The 17,072-nt window shown below is 36.1% G+C and overlaps 1 protein-coding gene across 6 annotated transcripts in view; it reads right to left on the reverse strand.

The window, feature by feature from the left end:
- Positions 1-17,072, reverse strand: part of RBFOX1 (RNA binding fox-1 homolog 1) — a 522,788-nt gene that overhangs the window by 53,475 nt on the left and 452,241 nt on the right. For all 6 annotated transcript variants that reach the window (XM_075179846.1, XM_075179848.1, XM_075179845.1 and 3 more), the window contains exon 10: positions 14,687-14,751. In XM_075179846.1, the coding sequence (XP_075035947.1) occupies positions 14,687-14,751 (65 nt within the window). The remainder of the gene's footprint in view (positions 1-14,686; positions 14,752-17,072) is intronic.

The following is a 17,072-nucleotide window of genomic DNA, read 5'->3' on the forward strand; positions in this document are numbered from 1 at the left end:
TAATATGAATGGGTGTTACATATAGGAGCATAAATGAGATCCAGAGTTTCTAATTTAAATAGATACAGCGATTGCCAAAGAAAAAGCATGATATTTGACCAGACACCATCAATCCCGCCCATACTGCAGAACAAATACATTGTAATTCCGAAGGAAGAAATGCGTCACTGACATTTTTTACATTGCCTATTTCCATTGCTTTTGTCTCTGTATATATAGTGAGCTTAATTTGATCAACACTGTTATTGTTTTTGTTAAGAAACAACATTCTTTATTTCACTAACTTTCAGCTGAATTGTTTGCATCTCTTTTGCTTTAGATAGAAAAAAATACCACATATTTATACATTAAAACCTCATTTCCATTAAATACAATTATAGCTTTTTTTTAGATCAAAAATGAATAAAGTGCCACTATGCAATTTAAGTCAAGCAGAGCAATGGATTAAAAAATGTCAAACATCTAGAAAACATAAAATATTTGTTTATTGTTGATGATACCTCATGCAATGTTTTCATTTCAAAAACATTTTTATCTGCGTTGAAACTTGCTGGGCGACCAAAATATAAGAAATCCCATGTTCACTTTTATATCTGATGCAGAACATTACATGTGAAACCTGCTTTTCTTGTTTATTATTCATGCAGGGAATAACAATTAAGATGCAAATTTCCTTTCCATTGTGAAATTTATGGCAAGGAAAGTTGCTTGTCCAAGGTCACACACAGTCAGTAGCAGAGACAGGATTATAGTATGGCCATCCCTATGCAATGCAGTGTGCTGTCAATGCTTTATATTTCCAGGATCTTGCTTCTCAAGCTGCAGCATTATAGTACTGCAATGAGAAAATGGCACAAAGTAATATTTATATGTTTCCCCCCTCACTTCAGAGCATCGCAGTAATTCTAATATGATAAGTCAAGGTGCAATAAAAGTCCAAAGCAGTAATGCAAATCCAGTAAATTAAAACAGTCTTGCAAAGCGCTATAGGGCATGAACCTCTTTCCTGTTGTCCCATTAATTATAAACACTTATTGTATCTTAGTGTATTATTATTATTTATTTTGTTGTTGTTAGTATTATTATTTATTTAATGCAAGCTTGTATGCTTTGTAAAGAACTACATGAACTTATGCTTCTATCTAAATAAAAATACATAACATACTGTGTACATAGACAAATCAAATCAATTTACTCTGTAACTGATGCTACTATAATGTCAGCTTACTAAACAGTGACATTATGTACACTGCTATCACACAGCGATGGTGAAATTTTAAGGAAAATGCAATGTCTGGTGATAAACAATACATTTAACTACTTCAGCTCCTTATGACTAGACCAATTTTCACATATTGAGATGCTTTTTTTTAAAGGGCATCATTTTTTATATATCAGTCCACTCAAGTAAATTTTATATCATCTTTATTTTTTATGCACAGACAATGCTTTCATTTTGGTACCACATCGCAGTAAATGTGTTTTTATTTTTATGGGCAGCTTTATAAAATAATGTATGAAAAAAGACCTTTCCTTGATTCCTACAGTTACTTTCACACAATTACAACAATCCCAGATATTTACCCAAAATGTAATCAACTACTGGATTTGACACAACTATGAGTCTCGGAACTGATGTGAACATTTTAGTTGCAAACATATTTTTATGCTCTACGGCAGAGGCACAAGTGTACACAAGTCCAAATTATCCATGTGCACACTTAATTTGGAAGAAAGGGAGATGGTGAGAGCATTAGAGAAGGATATTTATTTATGAAATTTGTAATTGGATATTTGCTACTTATAATTGTAGTTATATGATCCATAATTGAAATTTGTACTTGTATGATGTGTTATTTATTAAGTGTAATATGTATTTGTGCAAGATATATGCTAATTGAACTATGCTGCAGAATTTGAGGTGTTTTAGAAATTGGTGAGTTTTAAAAGAAAACTTGTGTTTTATTTGGAGAAACCCTATAGTGTGGGAATAGATCATACTTGCCAACATTTGTATTTCTTTTTCCGGGAGATGCCGGCTGGGACGTGGGCGTGCAGGGGGCGGGGCGCCGAAATCGTGTAATTTTGGCCCCGCCCCTGTGATGGAATGACGCAAATCGCGTCATTTTACAGTGGGGGCGGGGCTAAATGCCGCGATTCCGGGTGAATCGCGGCGTTTAAACCGAATACTGCCCACTTCCTATCAGGGAGATTGCCACACTCGTCCGGGAGACTCTCGCAAAATGCGGGAGTCTCCCGGACATTACGGGAGAGTTGGCAAGTATGGAATAGATCAGTGGTGGATCCAGAGGGGCGATCGGGCCAATCAACCTCCCTAGCAGGTGTGGGCTGTCAGCAGTTGCACACTATATTCTTGTCCCTGTTGGTTGAGAGACAGACAGAGATCCTGCATGGCCGCTTCGATTGTGTTTTAAACACAATCAGCGCGGCCGGGCAGCATCCTCTGGTTGATTAACATATTGTGTGGCTACAGGCAGCCGCACAGAGAAACCAGAGGCGGGGCACTAAATCCACCCCAAGAAAAAATCTAGGTCCGCCCCAAGAAATGGATCTCTTTTGCACATTAACACTTTCAGTTCCAGTGTTATTTGAATATAATTTCTGCTTATATGTATCAGTTAATTTGTCTTCAGGTGACCATTGAGCTATTCTTAACAGTCCACACCCAAAAATTTGGTGTGCATTGCCACCATAACCAGTGAATTATAATTATGTAAGCTTCAGTTCACTGTCTATCTGCTGTGACTGTTTATGAGTCAATTAAACTTAGTGATGTAGTAAAACACTGCAATACTGTATGCAGAGCTGTAACTAGGGCTGTGTGACAGGGTCGATCGCCCAGGGCCCAAGGCTGAAGGGGGGGGGCGCGATTTAGGAAAAATTTAGGTTCATTTGGTTAAAATTGAGTGCAAGGTGGGTGGCATTTGTCTTTCTCGCCCTAAGCAGTAGAATTCTAAGCTACGGCTCTGACTGTATGACAGTGTTGATGTAATAACAAGACCAGCACAAGTAGGGGTAATATGCTTAGACCCTTGGGGGTTTATTTACTAAACTGTGGGTTTGAAAAAGTAGAGATGTTGCCTATAGCAACCAATTAGATTCTAGTTATCATTTATTTAGTGCATTCTACAAAATTAAATCTATCCCATTGGTTGCTATAGGCAATATCTCCACTTTTTCAAAACCGCAGTTTAGTAAATATACCCCTTTGTCTTGCTAATACATGAGAAATAGTAGGAAAAGTTTTCAACCTGTTCTCACGTGTCTAGTTAAATGGATCTGAGCACTAGAGATGGGCAGGCTCGGTTCCCCGAGAAACGAACCAGCCCGAACTTTGCCTATCCGAGTGCTCGGTACTCTCCCGCCCGCTCGGATTCTAAATTGAGGCCAAACGTCATTGTGACGTCGTCGGATCTCGGGGCTTGGTTCTCGCGATAATTGAACATTTTAAATACCTGCCTTCACAGCAATCCATCACCATTTGACAGAGGGACAGCACAGGGTGTAGTCACAGGCTGATTAGAGCAGGGACAGAGAATATACCTTATTCTTCATACAATTCTGATAACAATTCTGATAACAATTCTGATAACAATTCTGATTACAATTCTGATAACAATTCTGATAACAATTCTGATTACAATTCTGATAACAATTGATAGAGATTAGAAGAGAGGAGGATAGAGGAGTTTTTTTTTTCAATATTTGGCATTACAAGTGCTTTGGGGTGTCCCATATCCCCCAGTGTAAAACAACAATTTTTCTGGTGCTGAAAGTCTTTTCTAACAGCACTATCTGGTTAATGTTTTGCACTCCAAGTGCTTTTGGGGTGTCCCCCATTCTTTTGCATTAATATTTCTGGCTGTCAAAAGCCCTGTTTGTCAGCAGTCTAAAAAAATAATATTTAGCACTCCAAGTGCTTTTGGGGTGTCCCCCATTCTTTTGCATTAATATTTCTGGCTGTCAAAAGTCCTGTTTGTCAGCAGTCTCAAAATATAATATTTAGCACTCCCAAATGCTTTTGGGGTGTCCCCCATTCATTTGCATTAATATTTCTGGCTGTCAAAAGTCCTGTTTGTCAGCAGTCTCAAAAAATAATATTTAGCACTACCAAGTGCTTTTGGGGTGTCCCACATTCTTTTGCATTAATATTTCTGGCTGTCAAAAGTCCTGTTTGTCAGCAGTCTAAAAAAATAATATTAAGCACTCCGAAGTGCTTTTGGGGTGTCTCCCATTCTTTTGCATAAATTTTTCTGGCTGTCAAAAGTCATATTTGTCAGCAGTATCTAAAACAATTTGTAGCATTAAAAGTGCTTTGGGCTCATAATGGATTCAAAGCAGTCCACATATGAGCAGAATCAGCAACCAGGTTCTGTCACCAGTCCTGATGGTAGTGTTCCCAGTACGTCATCTGGGAAAGGCGATGTCAAACTACACAGTCTTTTGAAATCAGTAAAAAAACACACACCAAAAAAAACTTTACCATGTTGAAACGAAAAAGAAGTGTAACTGAGGAAAAGTTAAGTGCTGATAAAAAAAAAAATTGCCAACATGCCATTATACACATGCAGTGGCAAAGAGAGAATGAGGCCTTCACCTTTGTCTATTAGTGGCAGATCAAAAATTGTTACCGAGCCTACAAGTGGTGCACAACTACTGTTACGCGTCAAAGCCGAACTGCAAGATAACAGTAAGGCATTAGAGGATAATGTTTGCTCTGAATCACAAATGACACCAATCCCTGTGGAGAGTCCATCCAACAGTGGGATGTCTAATTGTGAGCATTCTGTTAGTGTACCCATAAAGAGGGACCCTTTCAGCAGTTCTGCTGATGTGTGCCTGAACAGCCCGAGTGTAGCCGGTGATACACAAATTGAAGATGCCACTTTGGAAATAGAAGAGGATGAGGAGGAGATTTGTGTAGGTGACGAGGGCACTAATGATGATGTTGATGATTATGATGCAGACAGATACCAAATTGCCTTTCTCAACCTCTATTTATATTCTAGACTCTATAACGGCTGAATAGTTTTCTATTTTACTCCTAGTGGAGAGGGGGTCTGATGCAGACAGATACCAAACTACCTTGGTCCATTTATTTTTAGTTTTTAATTCTACAGTCTAGGCAGGCTGCTTTTTTCTATTCAACTACAAGTGGAGGGGGGGGTGGGGGCATAGATAGCCAACAAACTACCTTGGAACATTTATTTTTACTTTTTAATTATACAGTCTATGCAGGCTGCTTTTTTTATATTCAAGTACAAGTGGTGGGTGTAATATACACCCAAAGACGATGACTACATTGCCAATAATCATAGATGGAGGAGGTAGACAACCAGGTTTGTCTGTATAATTTGCAGCAAGTGTTCGAATTAAGGACAGCCTACCAGGGATTAAACTGTTATTTTTTCATAATTTATTAGCTTTAGAATTACCTCAGTTATCCAAGAAACTAGTGGAGCACTAAATTAGGTTATTTTAGACCAAAAAAATTGTATTTTTTTCAAAAATGACAAAACAAAACCAAAACACGCAATGACGGTTTGGCAAAACCAAAACCAAAACACGACGGTAATCCAGATCCAAAACCAAAACCAAAACCAAAACTCGGGGGTCAGTGAGCATCTCTATTTAGCACAAATTAGTATGAGGAAGCTTTACTAGACTAATATTATCTGTTTCTTTCCCTATAACTTCTTTGCTTTTTATATTTAGAAAAATAAAGTTACACTCAGTTTTCATCAACCTAGCATTAAAAATTGATTACCAAAATAATGTATTTCATAATGTTCACCAACAAAAAGCCACTGCTATTTTTACCAATATTTACATGAAAACAATGGGCCTGATTCATTAAGGATCTTAACTTAAGAAACTTCTTATTTAAGTCTCCTGGACAAAACCATGTTACAATACAAGGGGTGCAAATTAGTATTCTGTTTTGCACATAAGTTAAATACTGACTGTTTTTTCATGTAGCACACAAATATCAACTTTAAATTTCATTGTACAAATAAACTATCAAGTATTTGTGTGCTACATGAAAAAACAGTCAGTATTTAACTTATGTGCAAAAAAGACTGAAATAAGAAGCTTCTTAAGTTAAGATCCTTAATGAATCAGGCCCAACATTATCAACTACCATTTCCTCATCTAAATGCCATTTACTTATGATACATATAAGTCCCTTTTCCCTCAATTTCTATGGTTACGTTATAGGAATTTAGGAAACCCCAGAAGTTTACCCTGACATTTACTAGGGATCATTTTATGATCAAATATGCAGTTTTAGGGTGGTAGTAATGCAAGATCTATCAAGGAATGGGCAGAAAATGTTATGGGGTCTGGAGTTATTCACATTAGTTAGACCTCTAAACAATTTAATGAGGCAGAAAAGACAGCACCATTTTTCACCACTGTTAAATCAAGATTACACTGGATCTAGTAATGCTGAGATGCTAGGGAGGCAGATGTGATGTGGAATCTTCTCTCCAAACCTCACTAACAGTGAAGCATTGTTTTAGAATTTTTTAGAATTTAGAATTTAATTTCTCTATTTACAATTCAACTGTGGTTAAGTGTAAGACAAACCAAATGGAAGTATAGCAGAAGTTAAACAAATAAAACAGCAACATTCTGTATTTAGTTACAGATGGCAGCAGCTATAAAGTTACACAGTTAGTGGGAAAAAAGAGACAAGTCCTTCAAGTTCAATCTTTCATAAATTCTATCAAATACAAAGAATCTCCCAGAGAGGCTGTTAACTATTTAACCTCACAAGTGATAAAGATCTCTTACATACATACAGCAATAAGATCAATTATCTGGATCGATCACCAAAATTATTCTAATCACTAGTTAAAACTGTTGATATCATTCCTTGTAGGCACTTAATCCATTTTAAACCCATGCATTCTGCTGTATAGCAATACTGTATATGCCTCTATGCCTATTAAAGGAATTTGTTCCCATACTAATGAAAATAGAACAGTTTGTATCTTGAAACATCTACATTGCAGCCAACAATTGTAGCATGTAGCGGTCTCCAGACCTTCTGACCTGTTCAAGGACACAGAACATTCTTGCCACCTTTGGTGCCTAAGGCCCCCATTGCAGCCACATTCACCTCCATTTGCAACAACTTTCCCACTTCCCCTCTTCAATACATGTACATCAAGCGTTACAGTCACAGCATTCCTCATACAATGGCTATAGGAGGAAATGCATAGTGAAAACAGACCAGTTGCCATAATCTAACAGACACTATATGAGGAGTGTGGCAAATGACAAGTCAAGTAGAGGCAACACTGGGAAGGAAGAGGAAGTGTTCTCCCTACTTTGTACTTCCTCTACTTTCTATATCATACAGTGACTGTAGGTGGAAGCATGTGGGTATTGTTCCGTATTTCACTGTGTGCTTCCTCCTGAACTCACTGTTTGAGGAAATTAGTGACTGTCACCAAGTATTCATTTACTGGGCAGATATGAAGGGTGGAATCAAAATAAGAGCCTCACCTCTTCTGCCCCTAGAATTTTGCTCTCTAGTCTGAGACAAAATCCTTTTATAGCAAAGGCAGAGACCTGTTGTCTGCAATTAGAGCGAGACCTGGAACAAAACTGACAATACAAGAGATCATGTAGAGTCGCCTGTAAGTCTGAAATGGAAGAGCAAAATTTGCATTTCCTTCCTTCGTATGCACAGTAAAAAGGATTATGTCTCAGTCAGAGGGGAATGGGGGAGAGAACAGCCGGGATGACATAGCTTGAGTACACTAAGGGCGCTTTCACGCACTTACCGTACTATGTTCAGGATGAAGTAGTGGCAGAAACACCTCTAGGAGGTGCATCTATTGTGACTGCTTCTCCTCTGGTGCAAGATCGGTGCTGACAATTAGCAGCAGCAACAAGGACCTTGCAATTGGAGTTAAAAAAATAAATAAATACATTTACAAAAAAAATGACGAGCAGGTTTGCTAGAGGTATCAACAAAATCAGGGGGATGAAAAGTGTGGGGTCCCTCTGAAATGGCCAAAACCAGCACTAGGATAAACCAGTCCAGTCTATTGGCACTACAGTAGGAAAACACACAGCATGTTGAGAGTCCTACATCGTACCTAACCAGCCAAAGCCAGTCAGCACAGAGTGAATTCACTAGTGGGACCAAGACTGTATAAAATGTGCCCCCCCCCCCCATGAATATCCAGCACCTGGTAGTGCTGGGCTACTCCCACTCCCCTAACGCGGTTTGTGTGAGTTAAGAAGTAGTTTATTTTGGAATATTGCCTGTGATGCACTACAGATCCCAGCATCCCTGGGCTAACTTTCATTGTTCAAGCATCCTTGCGATTCATGTTTGTATTACTACAAGCTCCAGCATACCCAGGATTGCTAGCATACCCTGGGCTTGTAGTGCATAAGAGAAAATGTAAATAAGCACATGCACACATAAGGAAAAACTTTTTAGAAATTAAAACTACCCCATACCACCCTGTTTGACCCTCTCTATTTCTTTGCCTAAGTCTTGGTTGGCACCTTTTGGTACAATCCTGTATAAAAAAAAACAAATAACCCTTAGCAGATGATTCAAGACCAGCTCTGTTAAGAACTCCCGACACAAATGAGCTCATAGCAGCAATGTAGTAATATTTACAACAAGGCTCTAATGTTGTGCTGACTGGCTTAGGGCTGGTTTGGAAATATGACAGGGGGACCCTATGCTGTGGGTTTCCCTTCTATAATGCCTCCAGCTTCGGCAGGAATAGCCTAGTCCTCATTTTGGCAATTTTAGGGGGACCCACACTTTTTGTACTCCCCAATTCTGCAAGACTATGCTGGTAGCACTAGGACTGGTTTGGCATTTTGGTGGGGGGAAGGATCATTTATTTAATTATTTTGGCCCTGTGCCACAAGATACTGTTAAAGTGTATCTTACACTTTTAGCAAATCATACTGAAAACTACACATTTTGCAAATTATACACAGTGCTGCTCTGCCTGCTAAGTAAATTATGTATTTTAAATGGATGGAATTTATGCCTATGTTTTTGGTGTAAATTACATCTATTGCATTTGACTAAAGCCCACGATAAGTGATCTTTCTGCATATTTCATCATTTTTGACTACATTTTCCCAATATCATGCCATGTTTCAACCCAAAACAATATCAATTAATAATACCAATTAATATTCATTTTTGGTTGATTTTAATTAAATGCCATCACAAATGCTATAATAAATTGCTTGATTCATCAAGCAATCAAGCATAAAAAAGCAGGGCAGTAGTACTGGGCCATCAATCTACATTAAAAACAGGGACATTAAATGTGATAACAAAAAGTACAAGAGCAAATCTTTAAAACCTGGAATTGTTCCTCAAAATCAGAGAGAGATGGCATTTATGCATATCCTCTCCCTTATTACATAGGATTAATTGAGTTCTAATTCTAATTGATTATGAGCCAATTTAGTTGCATGAATTGCAAAGAGACCAATGCAATGCAGACCTGGGACTTGGAAATTTTACTAAAAAATAGGAATTAGGCACAGTGGATACTCATTTTCTTTTACATCACATTGCTATTATATTTTTACATAAAGACAAAAAAAATTACTAAATGGTCTAATAAATTCCAAACCAAAAATTAAGCGGAAATAGCAACAAAGCAGGATCTTGAGATTGAAATATAGCATATTAACCCATTATTTGAGTGATTTGTTTTTCATTATCTATGTTCTTTTCATTTCAGGATTATTGCACGATTTGACCTTTAAGCTTATTTCTAAATAATTGCTTACAACTGTGTGAATTATTGCTCTATGTAATAATAATAATAATAATAATAATGATAATAATAATAATAATAATAATTCATAGCATTTACTGAATATAGGATGATTATCAAAGTTTTAATCATTGTAACAGAATATTTGGATAACATTAAATGTTAAATAAACACATATGATTACAAGTAAACTTGCATGGAAAACAATTTCTAAAACAATTATACATGCATTGTCCATTTTTTTTTCAACACACATACTTTTTATTTATTTTTCTATGTTTAATTACTTTAGTGTATATAGAATATTTACATGCAAAACTTAGACCCAATACTCTACATGTGCACGACCACATTGCAGCAGAGCATTTATAGTCATAAGAAGCCACAAAAAGTTTGAATTTGAAAATAAACTTTCCACATTAGTTGTGAAACTAAAACATGCTAGCATTACAAATGATTTGAAATGGAATGTTGACAATTATGCAGTACTTCCACAACCTACAGCTGTATGAGTAACAGCCACCATGGCATTTATGGAAGCAATATCTCAATATAGATTAAAAAAAGAGCATATAAATAAAAATAACTCTCTTACCTTTCTGACACAGCATGCGCCAGGCACACATGCAATTGTTTTATATTTTTATCATATAATCGCCTTTAATGTCACAGTGATCAATTCATACTGCAAGGTATTCATGCATTGCACATTGCCCATCATTCCACGTTATATATGTATACATAAACATAATTTCTTCCAAAAAACAGACATTTCTATAGAAAACCACCCAAGTATACACCAAAAGGTTAAACGTTTAAAAACAGTCCAGTATATACTTACAGATGACATGTATAAACTACCACTTGTCCCACTACATACTCTAGTTTCAGTAAGATACATATACAGTACATGTATGCTTGTATATTAACTGCACAATATGGGAGTGATTTAATAAAGCCTGTACATTTTGCAAGCTTGGTGGATCGTGGTTGGTTCTGTCCAATCAGAGTGTGTGTGGAGGGCACTGTTTTCACCCCTGACTGGACATAATGGAGGCAGAAAAGTGAGCTTGCAAAAGTTACATTATGTAATAAATCATCCCCTAAGCATTTTGCAGTAACAACAGATTAATAGAATGTTTTTTGTCATATGTGTTTTCAAGGTATTATAAATGTAAAGATAATGACCACATCGTACATTATCCTTTTTTTTATCAAACATGCAAAATATCAAATATGACAGAGAAGGCAACCATCTAATACTATATTTTTACATATGTGTATATCAATATAAAGAAAATTGTGTTGTATATATGCATTTTCAGTGTTCTTTTTTAAGGGAGAACTCTGGTGCATTCCGCAGGCTTCTGAGCCTGGAAAATGTTCAAGCTGAACTGACTCTGAGGCCCTGATTCATGTTCGGACATACATCAATTTGCGTGCCGTATCTTGCGTGCCAATGAACGCAACTGCATCCAATTAATGCCTGAACACAAATGACACTTACAACCTACGACTTAAAAAGGCGGTAGAGTGGTAGGAAGGGGCAGACGGTTATAGGCAATGTACAAAAAGGGCACACCAATGGTGTGCCGATGCTGATGTGGCCGATTGAAGTCCTGGGTTTATCTTAAGTATGCATGGCTTCAGTCATACCATATGCATCAGCTACACGGCAGGCAGTAGCATAACTATCATTGGTGCGGCAGGTGCAATGTACCGGGGCTCATGGAGATAATGGGGCCTGCTGCATGGTAGATGCAAAGAGTCGGGGGCCACAGTTTCCTCCTCCCAACCGTCCTGCAATGAGGGCTCACAGCTTGCTAGTTCCACCTCTGAGGGCAGACTTATGTGCTGACTGATAGTGATGACTGGCACAGCAATGTCTTTATTTGTAAAACTACACATATGTGTGCCACTAGATAGCACAGATCATGTGTATGCGTGTAAGATACCATATAAGCACATTGTGGACCTCATTTAGAGTCGGACGCAAAGTCCGTTTTAGGCGCATCCAACAAAAAAACACTACCACGCATGTGCAGCAAGCACCATATCCGCCTGCATCTTGGACGCAATTAACACTTGCGACAGCTTGTGACTCACTACCAGAGAATGGGAGGATCGCGGAATTGTGAAGGCGTGACCTTGTAAATAAATCCCATGTGCAGTGAGGCGCATGAAAAAAGGGCTAAAGCTATGCAGCAGGAATTAGGTGGCGCAAGCGGTTAGCTAGCTGCAGGAACTGCTCACAACTCAGTAGGGTATTACGAGTGGGACAAACTGGGGTTGCTTGCCACTCGTAATACCCTACCAAGCTGCGGCATACTCCCACTCCTACACTTCTTAAACAGACTTGGCGTCCAACTCTAAATGAAGTATGTACAGTATGCATTAAGAATATCTTGATTTATTTATTTAATGCAAAACAAAAATATATTTTTGTTTAAACCCACCATATTTTTATTATTGCGTTTATTGCTTACAGTTGTTCATTCATTTTATAATATCATTTTTTTGTATGCGTTCTGATGTGACCTTCTATTGCACATATGCTTGTGCGCATACTGCAATCTGTTGTCTGTTTATTTAAGGCAAGTATTGTTTAGCGTACTTACGCCCACATTAAAATCAAAATGCAACTAGAGATCCGCTTGGATTTGTATACTGTTGTAAATACGCGCAAGTTCCATGCTCTTTTTTACAAGGCAACATGCATGCAAGTTGTGTTCCGATTTGAATCAGGCCCTGAGTATTCTGTTGCAGCTGATAGCACAGGATTTGGTAAGATGTACCAGATTAGGATTTGGTAAATGTGGCGGTTCCATAGAAACTCAAAAGGATCTCTTGACTGAGGAAAGTTTGGTTGTAAGAGAAATAGTTAAGGAAACATTAGTTCTCCTTTAATATAAAAAAGATTGCTTTTCAGAATTTTTTTTCTGTTAATTAGTTTAATCATTTAAAATGCTATAAGTTGATGTCTCTGTCTTCTACAAAAAATAGCATTTTGTAGGTATTACAAGCATGTGCTTTATACTGACCAAAATACTTGACATCACTTTTTAAAAATGTTTCTTGAATCACGGGGATAATGTGTCATCTGCACAGAAATTCAGTGTTTGTATCTTAACCATTTGATCAATTATCTATGGATGGTTGCAATCAGTAGAAGGTAGTTGTTTGAAAGATATTGTTTGAAAGAGATGACAAAATGTATGCTTATCCAAATATATAGAGAAAAAAGTATAGAGTAAGATATATATATATATATATATATATATATATATATATATTTGAAGAAAATGGCAGGTGCACATGAGGATAGATTCAAAACTATGGTTCGTTGGATATCATTATAAGAATTTTTATGGAAGTGTCAACTATAGAGCAAGTCCTATGTGTTTTTATGATGTGTTTTTATTGTTGCATTTCTAAAAGGATTTTAAAGTAATTTTTGCGAAGTCTATATACATGTCAGTTAATGGATGAAAGGATGATCATTTGCGAATATGTCAGAGAATATTTTGGTGACAGAAGATCCCTTAATATACAACTTTATTTTTGAAGCCTGTGTGAGATATTTACAGTTTTTGAACATTTATAACAGCTATGTTATATGTTTTTATTAGTATTCAGTTATGCTTGATTTGGGTATTGGAAATCCTTTAAATCCCCAAGTAAATGCTTAACGTTGTGTACTTTTTTAACACATATATGTAAAGTAAGATGAAATGGGTTACTTTATAAAGAGGAAATCTACCCTATCATTAATCATTGGTTAGATACACTAGCAGAAAGTATCTAACAGGTAACTATTCATGCAGGGCCTACACCTGCAGAGGCATTCTTCCTGCCCCCACCACCATGCCATACAGTTAATGCCAGTGATTTGAAGTCACCTGCATGAATAGACTGTTGAACTATTGAAGATTATGGATCCTATTTATAAACTTGAACATCTGGTTGTCCTTTATAAATTACATAGTATGGTATTAATTAAAAAAATCTGTCCAAATAACTGACCAACAAATGACCAAATTACCATTTTTTAATAAGGGACATTGTGATCTTGCGCATATATAAGTGAGTAATTTAGTTACTTATCTTTTACATTTAGATAACCCTGTCTGGAAAAGCAAAATGGTTTGATTCATGAAAAATGTAGGTTGTGGGAATTAATATATAAAACCAGATACAATGTTGATGTTTAAGATGAACAGAGAGGAGAGTGATAATAGATTATGGTAAAAAAAAAAGAGTGTGTTAAACAGATTATATTTACTGATATAGGAAGTGTAAATTGACAATGTGGCTGCAAATAGTGCTATGACGTAATAATATATTGTATGTGTAGTAATCTAACATTTTAATCATTTAAATTGCACAACAAAGCCCAGTGATGCTAACTATTGACCTTTAAAGATCTTGAAAGAATGTTGCTATTCACAGCAAAAGATTTGTTATTTTCCTTATGTTTTAGTTAAAGCGATATTTAGTTTTCTAACTTTGTCAATTAGTTTCAAGAGAGTGTTTATTGTTTGTTAAATAGTGTAAAATGTGACTTTGTTTTGTATTAGTATTATTGGAGCTTTTTTTCATCTTAAAGGGGTTATAATGTTAAAACATAATCAACAAATCACAATAAGTGGTGCACACAATATACACCCCAAAACATGGAAGTACACATTAAAATATTACAGTGGCTGATTTTATTTTTTTCAGATATAGCCCCTTTAATATGATGTTTGCTGTTTAATGAATAATGTAGTAATCTTTAACTTTTTTGGCACTCCTGTTTGACAGGCAGTTTTAACAGTTATGCCACCAACATTTCTTTTTGCGATCCACAAGAAGACATTAAATGAGTAATTTAAAGTCCTTACCTGTCACTATAGGCGGCTGCAGTGGCTGTCGCAGGTTGAGCATATCGGTAGGCTGTATAACCACCCTGGAAGAGAAGGCAAGTCCCACATGTAATAGCAAATAATTTGCAAACATTCTCTTAACAAGTCTTACATTTTAATATTATGCTACTACAATGCTCAGGGGTAAATATTATGGAGGTAAGATTTGGTTAAAGTACAACTTATACTACTCAGCTACTTCAGACATTTAATGTAAATAACAAATGGATAAAGGTTTTGCCAGGGTGCTAGAACTGTAAGTATTTGAAATATGCCTTTGATATTAGAGGTGACATTGTTTCCTATGAGAGTCAGTAAGCATATTCAATGACATCACAGAAAGCTTCTCTGTGGCTAAAATATATGTTAAACAATGTGGACCACCCATGTGTAGATTGGTTTGGCTATATGCTACTTTTTGACCAAAGTGTCTTAACCATTGTTTTGGCTTGTGTGTGAGGAAACTAGTCAATATCTATTGGATTACTGCAATTCAGTTGTGTATGTCTAATTTGACAACATATCCAATTGAATTACAATAATCCAATAAGAGCAGACTGCAACTTGGGTAGTAAACATAATACATCAGAAACAACTAGAAAACTAGTAAGTCTACAAAGCTAAACATATTCATTAGTCTCAAAAAGCAGAAACTTTTACAAGTTTGTGTATCTTTCAAACATTACATATCCTATTATAATATGTAAATGTTCACATTTGTATTCAAATGTTGTTAGATGCCTTGGATCAATATTTTTTATTTTTTTTATGAAAGCAGAGGCTGTATCACTTCAATAATGTTAGCAGTCTTCATAGAGAAGTGCTATTATTTAATATATTTCAACTAATTTAATATACAGCTCAACTCAGAGCAAATTAGCAAGTATAATCTTGTACTGTGTTATCTTGGTGCTTTATTATCACTCAGCTACATTTGTATAAACATGTGCAGCACAAATCATACTCAATGCAGCTGTTGCATTTAAATCTTAGAAATTAAATTAGTGCATTGTTTTGGAATTTTCAAAGTGGCAAAGCGATTTTTTTTTCTATTCTTAAATTGGCATAAATATTTTTTTTTCAAATTAACATTCAGTTGTATGAAACAGTAATTGCAACTGTTTATTTAAGCAAAGAGGACAAAGAAAAACACGTATTTCAAAGAATTGTGTTCAGTGATGCATTGATTATCAAACTGTGAAACAGCAGAGCTCCTTGTTCAGCGGACCACAATGTTATATCAACCATTTCAAAATGATCTCAGCATGCCAATAAACAAACAGAGGCCGGTCTCCACAGATAAAACAAACACCATTTACGTTCCAATTAGAACTCACCACCCTATTGTCTAATAGGACATGTTTCCTGTGGTCTTCAAACCTAAGACCAATAAAGAAAGGACTAAAACCTATAAGCCTATCATGGAGTTGCATTATGTGTTTTGCATGGCGACATTGTTTAAAATGCAGTAATAATGTAAATATGAATTTAAATTGAAAATATTGTAAAATATTGGGTAGATATCTGTTGTATATAGATGGTATTTTCATTGTTGCATCATATGGCATGATATTTCCTGTTGTATACTCCACTCCTCTATCTATGCAAAAGTAGATTTGCTTTACTTTATATACACCATAATATATTTGTTGAGATAATACTAATTATCTGATGCTGAGAGATCCTTTATTATGAACTCTATGAAACATTAATTGCAATAAAAGCTTCTTATTATAAAAATGGCAGTACTGATCTTCTTTAACTTACTGGGCAGCGTATTGGGTCATTGTGAGTTGAGTGAGTATACCTTTATACTTACTTACTAATATTGGGGAGGTTTGTGCTATACTTAATCTGCAATGGATTGTAGTACTTTCTTTAAGGTAAAGCTTTTCTCAAGATATTTTCTAATACACATAATAGAATACATTTGTTTTTCTAGTAACGCCCTCACTGCTCCCCTCTGCCTGTGTCATCTCTGCCATCTTTCACATTAAACATATGCGCCCTGGCATAAAGCTAGGCGCACATTTAATGGTGGGCATAGACAATTACTACACAACCTAATTTCTGCTATTATTTCCTCTTTTGTGGATGCCAATAAAAAAAAAAATCATAGGTAAACGATCAGCTATTTTCCACAAATATTTTTCTGCTTTACCATTTAGTGGCCCAAAACATTTGCACCAGTAAAAAGCAAAAAGAAGTTTTACTTTTTTTTGTTGTTAAATGTACTTTAAAAAATTACAAAATATATATATTTTTTTAGTTTTGTATCCGCAGAAAAACACTAGGAAATGAATTTTGTAATAGCCTGTGTACACCATAAAATGTTACTTGTGTATTACAGGAGGAAATGCAGCTA

The sequence above is a fragment of the Mixophyes fleayi genome, chromosome 7 (assembly GCF_038048845.1).
Source record: "Mixophyes fleayi isolate aMixFle1 chromosome 7, aMixFle1.hap1, whole genome shotgun sequence".
NCBI classification, from domain to species: domain Eukaryota; kingdom Metazoa; phylum Chordata; class Amphibia; order Anura; family Limnodynastidae; genus Mixophyes; species Mixophyes fleayi.